At 43.3% G+C, this 20,029-nt stretch overlaps 1 protein-coding gene across 1 annotated transcript in view; it reads left to right on the forward strand.

Moving 5' to 3' along the window:
• The window catches only part of CAPRIN2 (caprin family member 2), a 63,592-nt gene that overhangs the window by 10,980 nt on the left and 32,583 nt on the right, over positions 1-20,029 (forward strand). Inside the window, exons 5-7 of the mRNA XM_065418541.1 lie at positions 2,366-2,604; positions 11,636-11,718; positions 19,722-19,886. Coding sequence (XP_065274613.1) covers positions 2,366-2,604; positions 11,636-11,718; positions 19,722-19,886 — 487 coding nt within the window. The remainder of the gene's footprint in view (positions 1-2,365; positions 2,605-11,635; positions 11,719-19,721; positions 19,887-20,029) is intronic.

Below are 20,029 nucleotides of genomic sequence, written 5' to 3' on the forward strand. Positions count from 1 at the left end.
TACATGGTTACACAAAGCTTCTGAACTTTTGTCTAAGGTACTAATCTAAAAAGATGGAGCTGGTAGTCATGACTTACAGATAGTCCTCATTTTCTAGAATGCAAAGCTTGTATTTCTAGCTTTTTAATTTTGATTTTATGGCTAGGTAACATTAACATGTAGAACAGCAGGATAGCCTCAATCTAATTATTAACTGTAAAGCAGAAATTTTGTCTTGAGGGGTGAAAATGTGGTCAAGGTATAGGATCACTTTAGATATTTCCATATACTGTAGCTAGAACATGAAGGCCAGTGATTTAAGAGCATCTAGTCTCATAAAACTACTGCTCAAATATGTACCCCAAGTGCAGTCAACTTTAGATGACTCCAGGATGTTCTGGTTCAAGTGGACCAGGGTCAACTTGTACAATAACCACCCTTTTTGGCGGTCTGAGTTTCAGGACTGAATTCTCAATTCTTAGTGGGCCAAGTGCAGAAGTTCACTGCAGAAGCTAGATTCTACTTCACCCGTATGCAAAAGGCAAAGAACTCAGTTTCCACTCCTGCCAGTCGACGTAGCTTCAGGCACAAAATAAACAGAAAAGTGATGGAAATATTGGGTATGAAGAGCCAAAAAAACTAACTCAAAATTACTCAGTATTTGGGGCTCATACACAACGCTCACATTCCAGAACTGGGACTGTTACTTCACTTTACAAAGCCTTTGCCCATTAGGTGAGACTTTGAGGTTCTCTTGAGTAGAAGTTAGCCTACTGGTGTTCTGGCAGACGTTCTCCTCTTCAAAAATTCTAATCCAGGGCTGTGAGATAAGGATACTACACTTCATTAGTCATTGCACTGCTATCTCCCTGCCTTATCTGGGATATGAAAGGTTCCATAAAACAGGTCTTGTCATTGGCTGGGTCTAAGCAGTCTTTCTAGAGGTCTTTCCTCTTGCATTTGTATTGGTTTCAGGTACAACTTAATCCTTAGGCTAGTGAGAGAGAACAGTGAATGGTAAGCAGAGGGTTAAAAGACTGTTTCTAGAGTACTTGAGTCCTGGAAGTTGCTACATGCATAAGTTGGGTTCTTATAGTCATTATTAGTTTCTTAAACTTCTGGATGTAACTTGTACTCCTCTGTATATTTCACTCAAATTGAACTTGTACTGTTTTTAAGAGCCTTTCCTGTTTTTTAAGAATATTTACTTCTCCATGTTGCTGTTGCATGTAATTGTATGTTCTTCCCTGGGGTATATTAGATTACAAGATGTTTACATGGAAGAGTTAAAAGCTAGAATAGCTAATTATTCCCTTATATTGAAGCATAATCACTGGATTCTCATGTTTTCCTTCTATTTTCTTTTTACTAAGTCTGGGTTCTGCAAAAATCTGCTAAGGCTTAATGTTCCAGAAGTGATCACTAGGCAAAATAACTCCTTGTAGCCCTTCCATGTTAAGTGATGGTCCTTTATTACACTGCTGCAAATCAAAGTCCTCAAATATTACTGCTCAATAGTTAAATAGAGCAACTTTGGTGTATTTTTACTTAGTTCTGGAATGATTTGGAAATCACTACCTTTTTTTGCTGCAGAACTTGATACAGGTGTGCCACAAAGTGTTGGAGGGGCCTTGTCACAGAATACACTGGGGAACTACATGTTACCTAAATGACTTCTGCTATGACTCTTGCAATTAAATGTTTGTTTTGTGTCAATACAGGAAAATCAAGCGAGTATTTGTGGGTTTCTGGTGTATTATGACAACTAGGAACTTCTGTACTGAAGTATTCTTTCAGTAGTAAATAGGAGTAATATGATTTACAATATGAAACCTTTCCTTGCATTTTTGACCATTTTTGCATTCACTGTATAGCATATTCATAATTACATATTTTAACATGTAATTACAGTAATGTAAAATCTAGCTGAGACGGGCAAAATGCCACTGTTTCATGATGTAATTTCCCATGGCAGAATATATGGAATTCATGATGCAATTGAAATCATGTTTTTGATTAGCACTCAAAGTAATTTAACTTCATAGCTTGCAAACATCAAATACATCACTGGCTTATTATAGATTACTTTTTTATGTTTTAGTCTAGGCCAAAGAGGAAATTGGCATCAAGTGAAGGGTTAGAAACTAAGGGTCAGATTTGCAAAGGTATTTAGGCACCTAAACATTCAGAAACATGCTTAGTGTGATTTCCAAAAGTGCCTAAATATGGGTTAGATGCTTTTGTAAATCCCAGTAACACTTCAGTGCATCTTTAGGTGCCTAACTACCTTTGTAAATCTGGCCCTCCAGTTTCTAATTTGCAGTCCAGCACCCAATCAGTTATCATACTCTGTCTAGTGGGCCAACTCACTCTTGTATTCTAACAGCTGCTGAAAGCACAGAGGAAGGCTCAGAGACGGGATACTATAATGAAGCTTGAAGCAGAGAAGAAAAAGCTGCGTACAATACTGCAAGTCCAGTATGTGCTGCAGAACTTCACTCAAGAGCATGTTCAGAAAGACTTCAAAGGTGGCTTGAACGGTGCAATATATTTGCCTTCTAAAGAACTAGACAACCTCATTAGATTTGCAAAACTGACATGCCCAGAAAGAAATGAGAGCCTGAGGTAGGTTGCCTTTTTTCTCACTAATCAGTCTCCCATGTCATATACTAGAATACCTGTGTAATGGTCTCAAAATAAAATGTATAGCATGTTCTAAAAAACTTTAAACACAACAGTTTATTGGAACAGCAATTTGGGATCTGGCACATAGTGGGATTACCACTTCGTGTTTGCACATGTGCAATTAAATCTTGGTGTCTGTGTGCCCAGTGCATGTAGTGGTCAGACTTTTTCCTTCAGCAGTACTCATTGGGCAGCTCGAGCTCCCCCTGTTGCTACGTGCCACTGCATGCAGGTATAAAGGGCAGAGCTGTCCCTAAGCCTGTTATTTCTTGCCACCTGCAACTATCATTGGAACCCTGTTCAAACAGTTTTTGTTCTCTCTCTCAGCTTTTGTATATAATAGTGTATATAATATAGTTCATTTGATCAGTCTGGTTAGTATAAGTCTCAGCTGTTTAAAAAAAAAAAAAACTTTTTTGGACTGGTGGTTTCTTGGTGTAGAGTACTGAGGTATTCCCCATGATGGATTCAATATGTGCTTCTTGTTTGAAGTCTGTGCCAGTGAGTGAGTGACCCAAACAATAGCTGCCTGAAGTGCTTGGGTGAGGCACATAGATCAGTGCCAGATTTGCAGGGAGTTCAAGCCTATAATGAAGGAGGATAGGCTGAAATTCTTCTGATGAAGGCAGGGCTCAGGCCACCCTCAGAGCTGTCCTAGTTTGACTTTGTCAAGTGCTGGAACTCGAGTGAGCAGCATGCCTCCACCTTTAGCTGACTCCCAGCACTGATCTCCCTTTCCACTACTGAGGAAAAAATAAGACTTACAAAGAAGCCCCAGCCAGGGAAATGTCTTCACCCTCTAAGTCTGTTAAGAGGGATGAGAAGGAGTTGAGTAGAGTGCACCTGAGAAACCCAAGCTCAAATATTCAGCCACCAATTTAGAGAAGTCGGTTCCAGTGCTGCAAAGAGCACTGTCAAACCCCATGCCAGAAGTGGCACAGTTTTCATCGTCCGCATTGCAAACTACTATCTGTGTTGACTACCCTGGAGGTGTTTGGGGGGCCAAGATCTGCTCTGCTGGTCAGTGCTAGTGTCCATTACCACATGAGTTGGATCCTTCAATGACATTACTGCATCCAGCATGGGCAATTCAACCTTTGGTGCTGCAGTAGTCTGCTTCCCGCATAGGCAGCCCTTCGGTACTGTCCAAGGGGAAACCTGTAATGATGGTGACGCTCCTATGATCAGCAGGTTCTCAGCACCAGTCCCTGGCACAAACTGGGTCAGTCCTTCATAGTCAGAGGAAGGGGAGTCTTCCTCATCAGACTCAGAGGTGGGATGGTATGTCTCAAAGCCCAAAGCAGGACCTGCGGGTCTCCTCAGATCCTCTCTCCTAGCCTGCCACCGCAACCCATCAATGGGAACTGCCATGGGAATGTGGCCAGGCTAGTAGGGTTTGGCCTCATATCAGTGGCCAGTTTGGAACCTTTTGGGGTTCCCCCAGCTTCCAGATCTTCCCCTCACTGTGTGTACTCGGTGCCTTTGTCTAGACAGGAGGAGTCTCTGCACTGGGCAGCTCAGTCTCCAGAATCTGGTACCAGGCCTGATATTGAGCATCAAGAAAAGGTCCTAGAGCCAGAGCAACAGCTGGTAGAAGATATTCTCTTCCTTCCAGTCATGGCTTCTTCTTCATCCTCTCCAGATAAAGCTGTTTCATCATGGATAACTTCTCTTCTTCCTCCTGATGATGATGATTTTAAAGTTTATCAGGAGTTGTTGAAGAGTGTCTTCAGACCTGAGTGTGCAGGTCAGGGAGTCCTCACATCACATGCTTGACATTTTATCATCTGAGTGGCTCTGCCAATTAACGAGGCAGTATTGGATCCTATAAAGACTCTGTGGCAGACTCCATCCTCATTGCCTCCCATCTCAAAAAGGGCAGAAAGAAAATACTTTGTACCCTCCCAAGGTTTTGAGTACCTCTGTACTCACCCATGATTGGGCTCATTGGTCATGATAGCTGCTAATGAGACAGAGACAAGGCACCAACCTGCCACCCCCACATCAAAAGATGCTAAAAGACTGGACTTATTTGGCAGAAAGATTTCTTAGATGGGGGTTTGATGGTAGGGTTTTAATTTATGGGGCTCCATGGAGCGGTTGAGAGCTGCTTCTGAGGAATGTAAGGCAGGAGTTCTACCCTCCTTGACCAGGAGGAGACTGGTCACAAGCACATCAATACAGGTGTGACTGGATACAGCAGACTCAGTAGCTAGAACCATGGCTTTTGCAGTTGCCAAAAGACTGGTTGCAGTCTTCTGTTCTTCCCTATGAAGTCCAGAATACTATCCAGGATTTACTGTTTGAGGGTCCTTCGCTAGTTTCAAACCAGATAGACAGCAAGCTCTGTGGTGTTAAGGACTCTGAAGCCACCTTTAACTCCTTAGGCTTGTGCACACCTGCCCCAGTTAGACAGCACTATCAGCCCCAGCAGATGCACTGGTATTCTGCTCCATCTCCTCAACATCAGCATCAGCCTTCCCCTCCTGCTGCTTTGGCTCCATCTCCAGTCCCTTCAAGATACCCTGGAAGTACAAAGCAGTCATTTTGATGGGCTGGTCAAGGTTGTCATTTCAGTCTCAATCTCTCCAGACCCAAACTCCTTCACCTTCTTAAACTGTCCCACTTCCACAATGCTTGGTCCCGAATTATTTGGACCAGTGGGTCTTGAGCACTGAGGAGGTGTGAGATGCTCTCTAGTTTGCTTCTGTCCTCTTCTCCAGACCTCTTGCGAGGTGCTCTTCATTCAACAAGTGCAGCGTCTACTTCAGTTGGGAGCCACAGTGGATTCCACGTGGTATCAGAGGGAAGGGGTTTTGTTTTAATTCCTAATTCAATGATGGAATGGGGAATGGGGTTTTCAGACCAATATGACTTTTGTCAACTCAATAGATTCTTGAAAAGAGAAGGTTCTGCATGATCATCCTAGCTTCTAGTCTCATCCTGGAGACTGGTTTGTTGCCCTCAACTTAAAGAATGCCTACTTCCATGTTGCAGTCAAGCACACAGGAAGTACCTCTGGCTTCTGGTAAATCAAAAGCATTCCCGGTTCACTGTACTACCTTTTGGCCTGTCAGCAGCACGCAGGGTCTTTACAAAATTCATGGGAGTAGCAGCTGCATTCCTCTGAAGATCATGAATTCAAGTTTACTCTTACCTGCATGACTGGCTTGTCAAGGGCTGTTCCAAACTGCAGATACAGAGCAGTGTAGCCCTGATCCAGTCAATCTTCAATGCTCTGGGACTATTAATTAATGTAGAAAAGTCTCTCCTTTCTCTGGTTCAGAGGATAGTTTATAGGGGCTGTACTGGACTGTTTGCAAGCCAGGGTCTTTTTCAGACTTCAGGTTCCAGGCAATTCAGTCAACTGTAGGTTTGAAGTCTCACCCAGGCACAACAGCACAAAACTGTTTGAGGCTTCTGGGATATATAGCCTCTTGCATCTACATGGTTCAATACACCAGACTGCACCTCAGAACTTTGCAGGGCTGGTTGGCATCAATCTACTTCCCAAGCTGCCATCACATATCCTCTGTGGTAAGGGCACCCTCACAATGTTCTCCTTTTCCTGGATTGTCTGGATTTGTCCACCAATGCATGGGCATGCATTCCATTTGCCTGCCCACAACTGATGCTCATGCTAGTAACAGATGCGTCTGGTCTAGGATGGAGAGCCTACATGAGAAGATTACTACTGTGGTCCTCCGAAGATTTAGCTTTACACATCAATGTCAGAACGAAAAGTTGTCAGGCTGGCATGCCAGATATTTCAATCACAGATCAGGGGAAGCAGTCTGCTAATCCTTTCAAACACAGCAGCAATGTTCTACCTCAACAGGCAGAGGGGAGCCTACTCTTCTGCACTTTGTCAGGAGGTGACTCTACTCTAGGAACTCTGCATTGCTAACTTAGTAGATCTGGAAGTATCTTACCTGCTGGGGATATAGAACGACCTAGCAGACTGTCTGAGCAGATCATTTGAATCACCACAAGTGGTCACTTTGTCCAGATGTGGCCAAACACAGCTTCCAATAGTGGGGATTTCCCCAAGTAGACCTGTTTGTGACCGTGTCAGAAGTTCTGTTCCCTACAGAATCACAGCCTGGGTTCCATAACAGATGTGTTTTTACTACCAGGGTCAGGCAGGCTCCTCTATGCTTTTTCCATCAGTCCCACTCATTCACAAGGTATTATTAAAGACAAGATAGTATCAGGCCAGTCAGATTTATAACCCCAGCATGGGACTGTCACTGGTGCTCTACTTTCTTGGCACTGTCAGTGAAACCTTCAATTTCACTTTCACTAGACTTGAACCTAATCTCCCAAGATCATGGTCACCTACTCCACTCAAGCCTACCATCCTTTCATTTACCTCCATGGCTAGTTACTAGAGAGCTGTCTTGCTCGAAAGAGTTCAAGAAGTTCTGCTAAATAGAATCATAGAATTGTAGAGTGGAATGGACCTCAATAGGTCATCTAGTCCTGTCCTCTTCACTAAGTATTATCTAGATCAATATGTCTCTGACCAGTGCTCCAGTCCCTGAGATCTCCCTGACACAGTTTAGGAAGGCAGCAAGCTTGTCCCTGGTATCAAAAAGGTTAAGAAATGCTCATCTTAGACCATCCTTGACAGGTGTTTGGAGGTTTAAGAATAGGTTAGACAATGACAGACTTCACTACCACCTCAGGCAATTTGTTCCAGTGCTTAACTACCCTTACAGTTAGGAAGCTTTTCCTGATGTCTAGTCTAAATCTCTTGCTGCAGTTTAAGCTACTTATCCTGTACTCAGTGGCCAAGGAGAACAATTTATCACCCTCCTTTATAACTCCTCTTCTTCCCCCCCCCCGTCTCTTACAAGAACTAAATGGAGATGGTTTTTCCATCTTGTCTCAGCAATATGGCATGTCACTATCTTGTTGTTCAGTTCATGTCCTGGACTGCTTATTTTACCTGAAGCACCAAGGTTTAGCAGTTTGATCATAGTACATCTATTAAGTATTTCAGCATTCCATCCTAAAGTAAACAGTTCTATTTTTTTCCAGTGACTTGTATATAAGATTTTTAAAAGGCTTAGTCAAATTATACCCTCTAGGACAAGACCCTCTTTTCTCCAGAGGAGCTGAACTTAGTACTGTCAAGTCTTATAGGTTCCCCACTTGAACTGTTGGCTACCTGTTCTCTGTATCGGTCTACAAAGATGGCAATTTTGGTGGCTATTACCACACTCAGATGAGTAGCGGTACTGTGCTCCTTAATGTTGGACCCTCCATATACAAACTTATTTTGAAGGACAAGGTTTACCTCCATACTCCTCCAAAGGTGGTGTCATCTTTCCACATCAACCAACCAGTTTGCCCATATTCTACCAAAAGAAGAGTGTTTGCATACCTTGGACATCAGGAAACATCTAACTTTTTATCTAGAACGAACCAGGCACTTCTGTAACTCCTCAGCTATTTGTAGCAGTGGCAGAGAGAATAAGACTGCAATCTGTTTCTACCCAGAGAATTTCTTCCTGGATCGCCTCCTATATATGCATGTGCTGTCGCTCCACCTAGCAGTCACATTAGATGAGATCGCAATCTGTCTCAGTGGCCTTTCTGGTGCACGTTTTGGTTGCAGACACTTGTAGAGCAGCATCCTGGTCCTTGGTCCACATGTTTACCTCCCCCTTTGCGGTGGCTCTAGACTCCAGAGATGAAGCCAGAATTGGATGGGTGGTTCTCTAGTCTTTATTAAAATAGCCTCCGATTACACCTCCTGTTCTTATGGCTTGTGACTGGGTGCCTGAGATTGGCCACACTGAGAATACCACACTCAGGGCAGACAATCCCCTGAACTGGTGGTTTATTCTAGAATTAGATTCACCACGCCAGTAACAAAAGAGCTTCTGTAATACCACCCTGGTTAACAAGAAGCCAAACAGTCCCCTTCAGGCATTCCAGCCCTTGGCTCCCATCCAGATGACCAAGTCTAATATAGTGAGAGGTTACTGAAAACCCTATTCACCATATTTAAAGTTCTACCAATCTCAAAGGATCAGACATTTACCTTCAGGTCAACATATGTCTCAGATCTTTCCCAGATATCACACTGTCAGCCAAGCCTTAATAAATTAAAGATTTATTAATAAAGTTATTGAATTGTTAAGAAATCATATACCTACAAGTGATTTCCCCCCTCCCCCCAGTGTTGATAGCTTAGGATCATAGCATTTATATCTGCTGGCTTGTAAAAGTCTCTCTGAAACCATCCCAAAAGGTCAGAATCCAAATGCAGCTTAGATGTAGTCTGATAGTCTTTCCATACATTTTCCAGGGTATTCTAGATAACTATTCGGAAGATCAGTCCTTTGGCTCAAACTTCCCCTTTGCAAAGTTCAGCAGACTACAGATGAAAGGGTCAGGTCTGAGTCTTCTCTTTTATAACTCTCAAGGAGGCTGACAAGCCGCCTCACAAATTTTCACAGCAGGGATTTCCTCCAAGGAAGAATAGGCAATGCAGATAGTTTGTGGATCTTTGCTTTGGAGCTAATCTTATATTTCCTGTGCATACACAGGTTAACTAGTTACATTTATTTACATAAGGCAATTAGCCGGTCCTCCATTGTAACAGATAGTTAAGCTGAAGACAATGTAGATCAGATTCCTGCAGTGTCTCATCTTTGGTCTTGAGGCTAACTGAACACAGTTGCATACATAATGTTAGGCAATTAAGACATTAAAGGGAATTTGCATCTGAGCTATTTTAGTTACATTGTTTACCTATATCCTGTTAGAAGTTTAACAAATACATTTAGCGTCTACCCTTGGTTTCTGTTACCACAAATGAATGGGTTAATGATTGCTGGTCTAGTTCATCTCTTTGAAATTCACATAAGTGAATTGTCCTGATACAGTTGCAATGCCTCTTGTTAAGTTAGGGTCATACACAGGTTGGCTGGTCTGCCAGTGTCACAGCTTGAGTCATCAATAGTGTAATGCGCAAGTGCGATCACTGTAGCTGTTAAATTGTTCGGTAACAGTTCTTCAAGATGTGGTGCACATGTCCCTTAAAATTAAATGACTCACCTGCCTCCCCCTCTACATTTGAGTTCCAATAAAGACCTGAGGGGGAAGCTAGAGCCAGCTTTGCCCTTTATACCTGCACTCAGTGGTGTGTGGCAGCAGAGGGAGCTTGAGCCATACAACAGGTATGGCTGATGGAAAACATTTCTGATGTACAGGGTGTACAGACAACCAGAGTGGAATGGATATGTGCAACCCACCTTGGAGAACAAGTTACTTCACAAGTTAGTAACTTTTCCCCCCACAGGGCTCAAAGTTTAAGTTGGCAAATTGCTGAGGAGGTGCATGCATTCTGATCCCCAGTGGTGCAAGTTGCTTGTAACTGGTTCTGCTACACAGTGCCCTTCAGTCTTTCCAGTTTGACAGTATGATGAAGTGCCAATATTGGAGTGCTTCCCACTGTAATATACTTTCACCAAGCAGGCCAGATGGCGGTTCTGAGCGTCACTTCTGCCCCTTTCCTTCTGGAAGAAGTGCACCAGGTGTCATAAACACATGTTCCCTTCTGTATTCGTGGAATAAGGCAGTAGATCTTTGTTCCATTAAGCCCAAAGAGGTATTAAAGCCAATAATTTTGGGCCCCATCTTTGGTATCAGCATTGGTTATCTGCTGCAAATGCAAGCAGATAACCAAAGAATGTGGTTGCTGCTTTGGCATTAAAATCATTAATCTGGGTACTAAAATGTCAGACCTTGGTGTATTTGAAGGCCACAAGGCTACTTCTGGCCTCCTTTATTCACTGTCTAGAGTGCTGACCAATATTGACATTATGCCACTTTCATCTATTGTATGGTCTTGCTACATATTTGGCTGATCTTAGCACAATACGACCTATGCAGTTTTGTACTTGTACTGTACAGCTGGAAGCGATGCTACTCTTGCTGCTGCTTACTCAGATAGCAAGTTCACCAAAAATCTTGCTGATCAAAATGTGCAGTCTGTTTAGGCTACTGAATTCTTTAAGTACTTTCACAATTGTTAAAATAGGCTTCTTTCAGCAAGGGACTAAACCTATTCTGTGGCTTTTCATACTAATTTGTTTACCTTAATGGGATGGTGGGTATAGATTGTCTAGAATTTTCAAGAGTTACTGTTAAAATTAATTGTATATTACATTTCTAAGTGTAATCTGACCATTGTATCTTAGTGTCAGACTAAACCAATTGATTGGTTAAGACCAGCTATGTTAGTGCTAAATATTGAGAATGTAACGTGAGCCTTTTGAAGGCCTTTTATCTTATCAAAGTATGGGCTAGAGACCTTGAAGTTGTGAGGTAGGGAGAAAATATCTTAATTTTTACAAACCTGCCTCAAATGACTTTGTTCATATAAAACTAAACTTGGTTGGCCACTGGCCCATAAGATGTACCTTATAAGAATAATCTGCAACAATATTTCGGATAAAGCAACTGCTTATCATAAACACTTCAGTATGCGTTCCACATCTTGAATTCACAGAGCACATACTCATCTGGTCAAATGGCTAAATATTGAATGAAACTATTGTTTGGGCTCGAGTCTTGTCAAGTGGATTATAGAGACTTCAAACTACTTTTGACCAGTAGTGGCAAAATACTAAACTAAAACAATATCCAGGGTCCTAAAACCACAAACAGAAGTGTTTAGAATTGTCCAACTTTGTAACATTGTACTAACCGAAGAGAGCCTATTGAAATAAGGAATACTGTTAATGGGGCTGCTGTCTTAGGTAAACAATGCATAGTACCACTTTTAAAATTAAAAGGCACTAATGGTGATTGCATTAGAAGGATGGCCCTGACTTTAATCCTGTTCCTAAAGAAAAGAAACAGAACTGCTGAAGATTACAAATTATCATAGGCTGAAAAATGAATAGCTAACGAAACATTTCTCTGGTCTTAACTTTTCCTTTTTGGCTTCAAGTGTTGAAGACCAGATGGAGCAATCATCACTCTACTTTTGGGATCTTCTAGAAGGCAGTGAGAAAGCTGTGGTTGGAACAACATGTAAGTTTTTGGCTATTTGGGGAGGAGATAAATAGCATTAATTTCTACACTTATTGTGGAGTAAACATATAATGTAATGTAATACACTTGCAAAATGCTAAGTATAAGATGCTGTACAAATGAACATACTTCCCTGGAATGCTTCGTCTTAAAGGACTGAGATGTGTAATGATCAGTTAATCTGTATATTAAGTGTAGGGCCAGTTCATACACACAGTGGCATGCTTCCTACTGGAGAGAGGACCATTTTCTCAGTACTGATGGTTTAGAAGCTGTGGGTTGTATGTATACTGGCTTTATTTTAGAATATTATGCAATAGTAGCCATGCATCAATTCTGAACTAACCTAGCAGACAGAACTAAACCCTTCAGTCTGATAACACTTGCATTTTTATTGCAAAGGAGATCAGTGTGCCAGTGAGTTAATTCTGGAACCCTAACTTCAAACTCTTCTGGATTGGGTACAATAGATAATTGCACTTCCACTGGCCCCGACAGTCTTGGTGAAGATCCACTACTGAAGACTTGCAGCATAGGGATAAGCAGAGAAACTTTTTTAACATTTTATCAAAGTAAACTTTAGCCTTTCCCTTGTCAGAATACATTCGCACATGCTGTAGCTGATATCAACACCGTCAAAAGTGCTGTTTCATCTCTGAGGTCTGGAAATTTCCTGAATCTGTAGATGCATTGAAGGCTGCAAAATCTAATTCTTTGAGTGACTGCATAGTCTGACTGGTGCTGGAGCATTTTCTCTAGCGGTATCCGTATGATTGGTCATGTATGGCCCCCCGCTTTTCTTCGTGCCTGGAGTCAAGAGTATAAAGGATGAAGCCTCCCTGCTCTCGTTCAGTTTCTTCTTGCTGTTGACAGTCAGAGCTTGTTGCTGTAATTAAGTACAGTCTTGAGCCTTTAAATTTGTATGTAATTAGTATATAACTGTACATAGTGGTACTCATTTTTCATCCAGTTTGACATTTGTTTATTTTTATTTTTCAATCCAATATCTTTTTTAATTCTCAAATCCAGATGGGGTGTCAGGCCCATTCTAGATCTTCAGACACTAAACAGATGCAGCAAAAAGTTGAAGTTCCATATGGATTTCCTTGTCAGTTATCCTTGCTCTAGATCTGGGAGAATGGAGTGCTGCCCTTAACTTACAGGATGCCCACTTCCATGTGGCACTCTACCTGGGTCACAGTTCACAATAGGAGAAGGGCATTACCAGTTCACCATACTCCCCTTCAGGCTATTGTTGGCACTTAGGGTTTTCATGTAGTGCATGGTGGTAGTGGCACTTGCCTCTGGATTTGGGACATCCCATTATATCCATACTTGGATGATTGGTTCAAATGGGACCACTCCAGTCAGCAAGTGGAGAGCAACATTCATCAAATCCTCCATCTGTTCAGCTGCTTAGACCTGATAATCCAGCAGGGAAATAATTCATTGACAGTCCTAGATTCTACTTCGGCCAAGGTATACCTGCCCCAAACTCAGTTTTTGACTATCTAGGACCCTTTTGTGGCTACTTCTTGAAGGCTACACAGTACGGAACAGCCCCAGGCTCTTGGGGAATATGGTTGCTTGTATGTATGTGATAAAAATGTCAGGTTCCATCTCTGATGTATGCGGATGTGGGTAAAGCGAGTCTATCACCTGAACAAGTTTGTATGCATCCCAGCCAGTGTGGTGTCGTCCCTGGGTTGGTGGATGAATCGGGACTGTGGAGGGTGGGCCTATTCTCACAAACTCTCCCTTTTATGACTTTAGTAGCAAATGCTTCTGCTGTGGGGTGGGAAGCATATGTGGGGGAGCTGCAACCTCAGGACATGTTGTCAGTTCAAGAACATTTGTGTAACCTGGTCTCATGAACTGCATGCAGTATTCCAAATGTCAGCAGTTCCTACTACATTCATGGCGAGGCCATACAGGTGCTCAGACATGACAGCTGTTTTATGTAAGCAAGTAGGGGGATACCAGGTCAAAGACTGCCTCTTGTCACAGGTTAAGCAGTGGAATTTCTGCATAAGAAATTGTATAATTCTCAAGGCTTCACATGTTTCAGGAAATCAGAGTTGCCTGGCAGATCAACAAGGCAGATTGCTCAGTCTAGATCACAAGTGGTCTCTCAAGCCAAGAATGTTAGTCTCTTTTGAATGGGGGTGGAATTTCTATGGTGGATCTGTTTGCGAAACAGCAGACTGGGAAAATGCCTCCATTTCTATTGCAGAACAGATCAGTCCGGCTTCATCTCAGATGCTTATATTTCCGTGGAATGATGATCTTCTGTATGCTTACCCACCAATACCTCTTAAATCCAGAGTGGTATTAAAACTCAAACAAGACTGAGGCAGGGGGATCCTCAGAGCCCCAGCCTGGGGGGAATAACCCTGATATTCTATGGTGAAAAGGTTTTGTTCTTGGTAGAGAGAATGAGACCTCATCCTGAGTTAGACTTTTTAAATGGGTTACCAGCCACATTTCCATGTCTTGCACTGCCAAAGATCTGAGCACTCCTGAAATATTTATTGCATTGAACTAGAGCACACGCAATATTTACTGCATTTGTGGGAAATGTTCTTATTGACACTTGAGTGTAGTGACCCAGGCCTCTGTATGTACTTTTGCGAGACATTTACATAATTACGACTGCATTAAGGGACAAAATGAAAGTAGTCCTTCAGTAATTCTTCAGATGAGACTCCTAGCCCCACCTCCAGCAAAAACCACTTGGGAGTCACAGTGGAATGGACATGTATGCAGTTACTTGAAGAAAAATTTACCCTCTAGTAACTGTTCTTTGGGATGTTACATATGCCCATTCCACAACCCACCCTTTGATGCTTTCTTGGGGTGTCCAGGACTGTAAGTCACTTGGTTCCTGCTCTGCCTCGGAGAGAGAGGTTTGTTGATGCTAAACTGCTTGTGACTGGTTACCTGACACTCCAGTCTGTTAGCCAGCCAAATAAACTTCTCAGGACTCTGCCAGCCTTTACCTGGCCTTGCCGGTAACACTTTGTGCACTTCATTTCCAACTCCCCACCCCCTTGAAGAGTGTTGTCTTGCAGTATGTAGCCCATCACTGCACACTCACAAATTTCCAAATCTGCAGTATGCACACCAGTCTGTTAGCTCAGCTGAGGAGTTGCACTTTAATATATTTTGTGCTGAGATGAACTTACAATAAAACCAATATTTTTATTAATAAAGAACAGATTGAAGTGATACCAAACGAGGATAATAGAAACAGAGACTGGTTACAAATAAAACACAAGTGTAACATGCTTTCTATTGACTGAAACATAACAAGCTACAATCTTTGTCAGCTTCTCACTGAAAGCCTCCGCAGCATCACATGCCCTTAGAGCCAGGATTCAGCTATCATAGATACAAAAAGCATTGCTCTTTATGCTCTCTCAGTGACGGATAATCACAACGCCTTTCCCCCCCTCTTATAGTCCAGTAAACCTCTGTAGTCTTATTGTATTAGAGGTGAGGAAAGATACCTTGTTTATTACTTAAACTCTAACTTTCCACCCATTTTTATTCTTTTCCTGACGTTGCTGTGTGTCCATTTAATTGTACAGTCCTAGACCAAGTGCAAGCTGGATTTTGATCTGCCAACAAGCTTTTGCATAGTTAACATTGTTGAAGCTGGCAGCTCCTCCTCCTCATTCTTGTCGACACTAGAGTACAGAATCCTCTTGGACTTTCTTTATGCAGGTTTCTCTGGCTCTCCTGTCTGTTTCACTTATTTCATCACTTGTCTGACTGCTGTGCACCAAGACTCCCTCCTGAGCTTCAGTTCTTGACACTTGGCTCGTCTGTGTTCTTGGTCATGATCTTGGTTCGTAGCCTCACCTAATGTATTGTTGTTTAGATAAATTTAACTGTGATCCAAGGACCTGGATGACTGGAAAAAGGCTAATGTTGTGCCCATCTTTTTTTTTTTAAAAAAAAAAAAAAAAAAGGGAAGGAGGAGGATCCGGGGAACTACAGGACAGTCAGCCTCACCTCAGTCCCTGGAAAAATCATGGAGCAGGTCCTTAAGGAATCAATTCTGAAGCACTTAGAGGAGATGAAAGTGATCAGGAACAGTCAGCATGGATTCACCAAGGGCAAGTCATGCCTGACTAACCTAATTGCCTTCTATGAGGAGATAACCGGCTCTGTGGATGAGGGGAAAGCAGTGGATGTGTTATTCCTTGACTTTAGCAAAGCTTTTGATACGGTCTCCCACAGTATTCTTGCCAGCAAGTTAAAGAAGTATGGGCTGGATGAATGGACTATAAGGTGGATAGAAAGCTGGCTAGATCGTTGGGCTCAACGGGTAGTGATCAATGGCTCCATGTCTAGTTGGCAGCCGGTATCAAGCGGAGTGCCCTAAGGGTCGGTCCTGGGGCCAGTTTTGTTCAATATCTTCATTAATGATCTGGAGAATGGTGTGGATTGCACCCTCAGTAAGTTTGCAGATGACACTAAACTGGGAGGAGTGGTAGATACGCTGGAGGATAGGGATAGGATACAGAGGGACCTAGACAAATTTAGAGGATTGGGTGAAAAATCTTGAGGTTCAACAAGGACAAGTGCAGAGTCCTGCACTTAGGAAGAATCCCATGCACTGCTACAGACGAGGGACCGAATGGCTAGGAAGCAGTTCTGCAGAAAAGGACCTAGGGGTTACAGTGGATGAGAAGCTGGATATGAGTCAACAGTGTGCCCTTGTTGCCAAGAAGGCTAATGGCATTTTGGGCTGTATAAGTAGGGGCATTGCCAGCAGATCGAAGGGCGTGATCATTCCCCTCTATTCGACATTGGTGAGGCCTCATCTGGAGTACTGTGTCCAGTTTTGGGCCCCACACTACAAGATGGATGTGGAAAAATTGGAAAGAGTTCAGCAGAGGGCAACAAAAATGATTAGAGGGCTGGAGCACATGACGTACGAGGAGAGGCTGAGAGAACTGGGATTGTTTAGTCTGCAGAAGAGAAGAATGAGGGGGGGATTTGATAGCTGCTTTCAATTACCTGAAGGGGGGTTCCAAAGAGGATGGAGCTCGGCTGTTCTCAGTGGTGGCAGATGACAGAACAAGGAGTAATGGTATCAAGTTGCAGTGGGGGAGGTTTAGGTTGGATATTAGGACAAACTTTTTCACTAGAAGGGTGGTGAAGCACTGGAATGGGTTAACTAGGGAGGTGGTGGAATCTTCTTCTTTAAGGTCAGGCTTGACAAAGCCCTGGTTGGGATGATTTATTTGGGGATTGGTCCTGCTTTGAGCAAGGGGTTGGACTAGATGACCTCCTGAGGTCCCTTCCAACCCTGATATTCTCTGACCTCTTGATGCTAACTAGCGGAGGGCACAGGCATACATAGAGGTTCAGAGATCCCTTGGATTGTCCAAAAGGGTTTATATAAGCTCTCTGCTGAAAGCACATTATGCTGGTCATCAGAATGGCAAGATAATTTCAGATACCTTCCATACATCTGTCTTTATACTGAAAATTATATTCTCTAGGACTTGTAGTCAAAGGCAGGTCACTCAAAGGTAGCATGTATTAGACAAACGTCTACAGGCAAGAGGTGTGGGGGAGACTCCTCTTCTTGGTGGGCTATTATGTATTATGTCTCAAAATAGAAATCTGTTAGTGTTATCAAGTCAAATGCTAATGAAGAGTTTCTGAAGACTTTTCAGAAGAAAATTACCAGGAAGAGGTAAGCACGGGGGGGGGACCCTATTTTGCAAGTGAAGATCAAAAGATCTGGTATATTTAGGGTTCAGATTCACCCCCAGGTATCCTTCAGTATGTGAGGGCAAGCTGCCAATGGGCTTGATCTTATGAAAGGGGATCTCAACTAATCTGGCTGAAAATTATGGGAAAAGAACTATATGGGTAAGCTATCCTGTAGGAGGTAGGAATGTCTTGTGAGTTAAGTTTAGGCTCTAGACCTCATGTTATGATTGTTTAATATGTAACCATGTGTTTTCAATATTTACTGTCATTTGAATCTCTGTTCTTTGATAAACTTATTCTTGTTTTCACTATAAATGTGTGAAATGTGTTAAGTTGAGGGGTAATTCTGAGTTTGAACTATTTCTTTGGGAGTAGTGAAGCTGCAAGTTCTGTGAGAATTCAGTGGCACAGGAGCTGGGCGATGCAGAGGAATGCCCGGTGTGCCTATTGTTCGCTTGTACACAGAGAATGAGGTCTACAGAGGCCTGGGAAGGTAGTGCTTGTGTTGCCAGAGGCTGGTGGAGTCCGGGAGCTAATCCACAGCTGGCACAGATTTCCTCACACTATGAGTAGAGGGTAGTAAGTTGCTTCACAACCTTGTGTATCCCTGTGAAGCATCACACTAATGCCACAGGCGTGACTAAGAAGCTTTCTCAGCTTCATCTAAATGTCTAGGCAGCGAAGCATTTGTGTGAATGCTCCTTTTGACTACACAATCTCCAGCTTCTCCTTGGAACTCACTTGCCTCCTGTCCATTACTATTGTCATTGACTCTGAGCTTTCCTTATGACAACCTGCCTCTTGCCACTTCCACAGTGTTGCCTGTGTATGTTGTTGCCTTAATCCCAACTCTTCTGAAACCCTTTCTCATACATGTCTCCCTCTTGCTTTGAAGTCTCAGCCCTCTCTACTGTAGTTTGTCAAATTGTGCCATCTGCTTTCCTACACACAAAATCAACATGCTATGCATCTTCATCCCGTTGGAGCTTTCCTTCATGATCATGTTAACATTTGTCTTGACTTCTAAAAACTTCAGCCTAATATACCTACTCTCTTCTCATTGCTATTCCTTTTTCTTGTCCAGTACTCATCTTCACTTCTCACTCTCTTACCACTACTAGACTTGCAGAGAAGTCTTTACCTGCTGCACTATCTAAAACATCCTAATAAATGGCTTTGTTCTGAATACTGTCTGAAAATATCTTCCTTTACCTAGATGTTGTAACTTCTGTGACTCAGTAATGTATTAGTTTTGCGCAATTTGTGATAACTTGTCTAAAAGGCTATACAAGAAGTTTTTGCCTTTGGGGTTGGGTTAGACCAGTGGTCACCAGCCGGTAGATCACTATTGACTGGTCAATCCTGGAGCTTCTGCCAGTCGATTGCAATCTCCGGCCGCTAGAAGTCTGGTGACGCAGTGATTCCAAGGCAGGCTCCCTGCCTGCCCTGGCCCCATGCTGCTCCCAGAAGTGGCTGGCATGTCTCTGCCCCGGTGGGAGGGGGGGGTGGCGGTGGTGGCACCAGGTGGCTCTGCGCTGCCACTGCCCTGCCCCCAAGCGCAGACTCTGCAGCTCCTATTGGCCGGGAGCTGCAGGGGTGGGGGGGCAGCATGGCCATGATTCCCGGCCAATGGGAGCTGTGGAGTTGGCGCTGGGGGGCGGGGGCAACAACCGTATGCAGAGCCGGCTGCTCCCAGGGCCGCAGAGATATGCCAACCACTTCTGGGAGCAGTGTGGGGGCAGGGCAGGCAGGGAGCCTGCCTTACCCTGCTGTACCGCCGACTGGGAGCTGCCTGTGATAAGCACTTCCCGGCCAGAGCTTGCACCTCACACCCCCTTCTGCACCCAACCCCCAGCCCAGAGCCCTCACCTGCACCCAAAATCCCTCCCAGAGCTTGCACCCCTCACCCCCACCGGTACCCCAAGCCCTTGCCCCAGTCTCAGCCCGGAGGCCCCCCAGCCCAGAGCCTGCATCCCCTCCCACACCCCAACCCCTGCCCCAGCCCAGTGAAAGTGAGTGAGGGTGAGGCAGAGGGAGGGGGGGAATGGAGTGAGCAGGGCAGGGCCTTGGGATATGGGTGGGGTAAATCCTGGGTTGGTTTTAAATTCAAAAAGTGATTTTGGGCATAAAAAGGTTGGAGACCACTGGGTTTAGACATTGCAGTTTAAATATAAAGAAGCTTCCAAGGACACATCTTCAGACTGTAAGATGTGAACACTTTTTTTTTTTTAACCGCTTACTTGTATATCAAACTTTTTTTATCTCTTCAGATAAACATATGAAGGAACTGTTATCCAAACTCTTAAACTCTGGATATTTTGAAAATATTCCTGTGCCTCGCAACATGCAAATAAAAGAGGAATTGGAAGAGGAACTAATAAGAAAATCTGAGAGAACAAGACAGTTGCCAAAAGGAGAGTCTGTCAAAGAGCCAGGTTGAGTATATATTTCCAAGTGTAATTCCTGATCCATGTTAAGATAAGCGTCTCAAAGAATCGAGTGTTTAGATATCTTGAATAGCTTAGTTTTATAAACTTACTCATACTGCAAGTATGCAGAAGCTTAACAGAGTGACTTT

The sequence above is a fragment of the Emys orbicularis genome, chromosome 1, assembly GCF_028017835.1.
Source record: "Emys orbicularis isolate rEmyOrb1 chromosome 1, rEmyOrb1.hap1, whole genome shotgun sequence".
Taxonomy (NCBI): Eukaryota; Metazoa; Chordata; order Testudines; family Emydidae; genus Emys; species Emys orbicularis.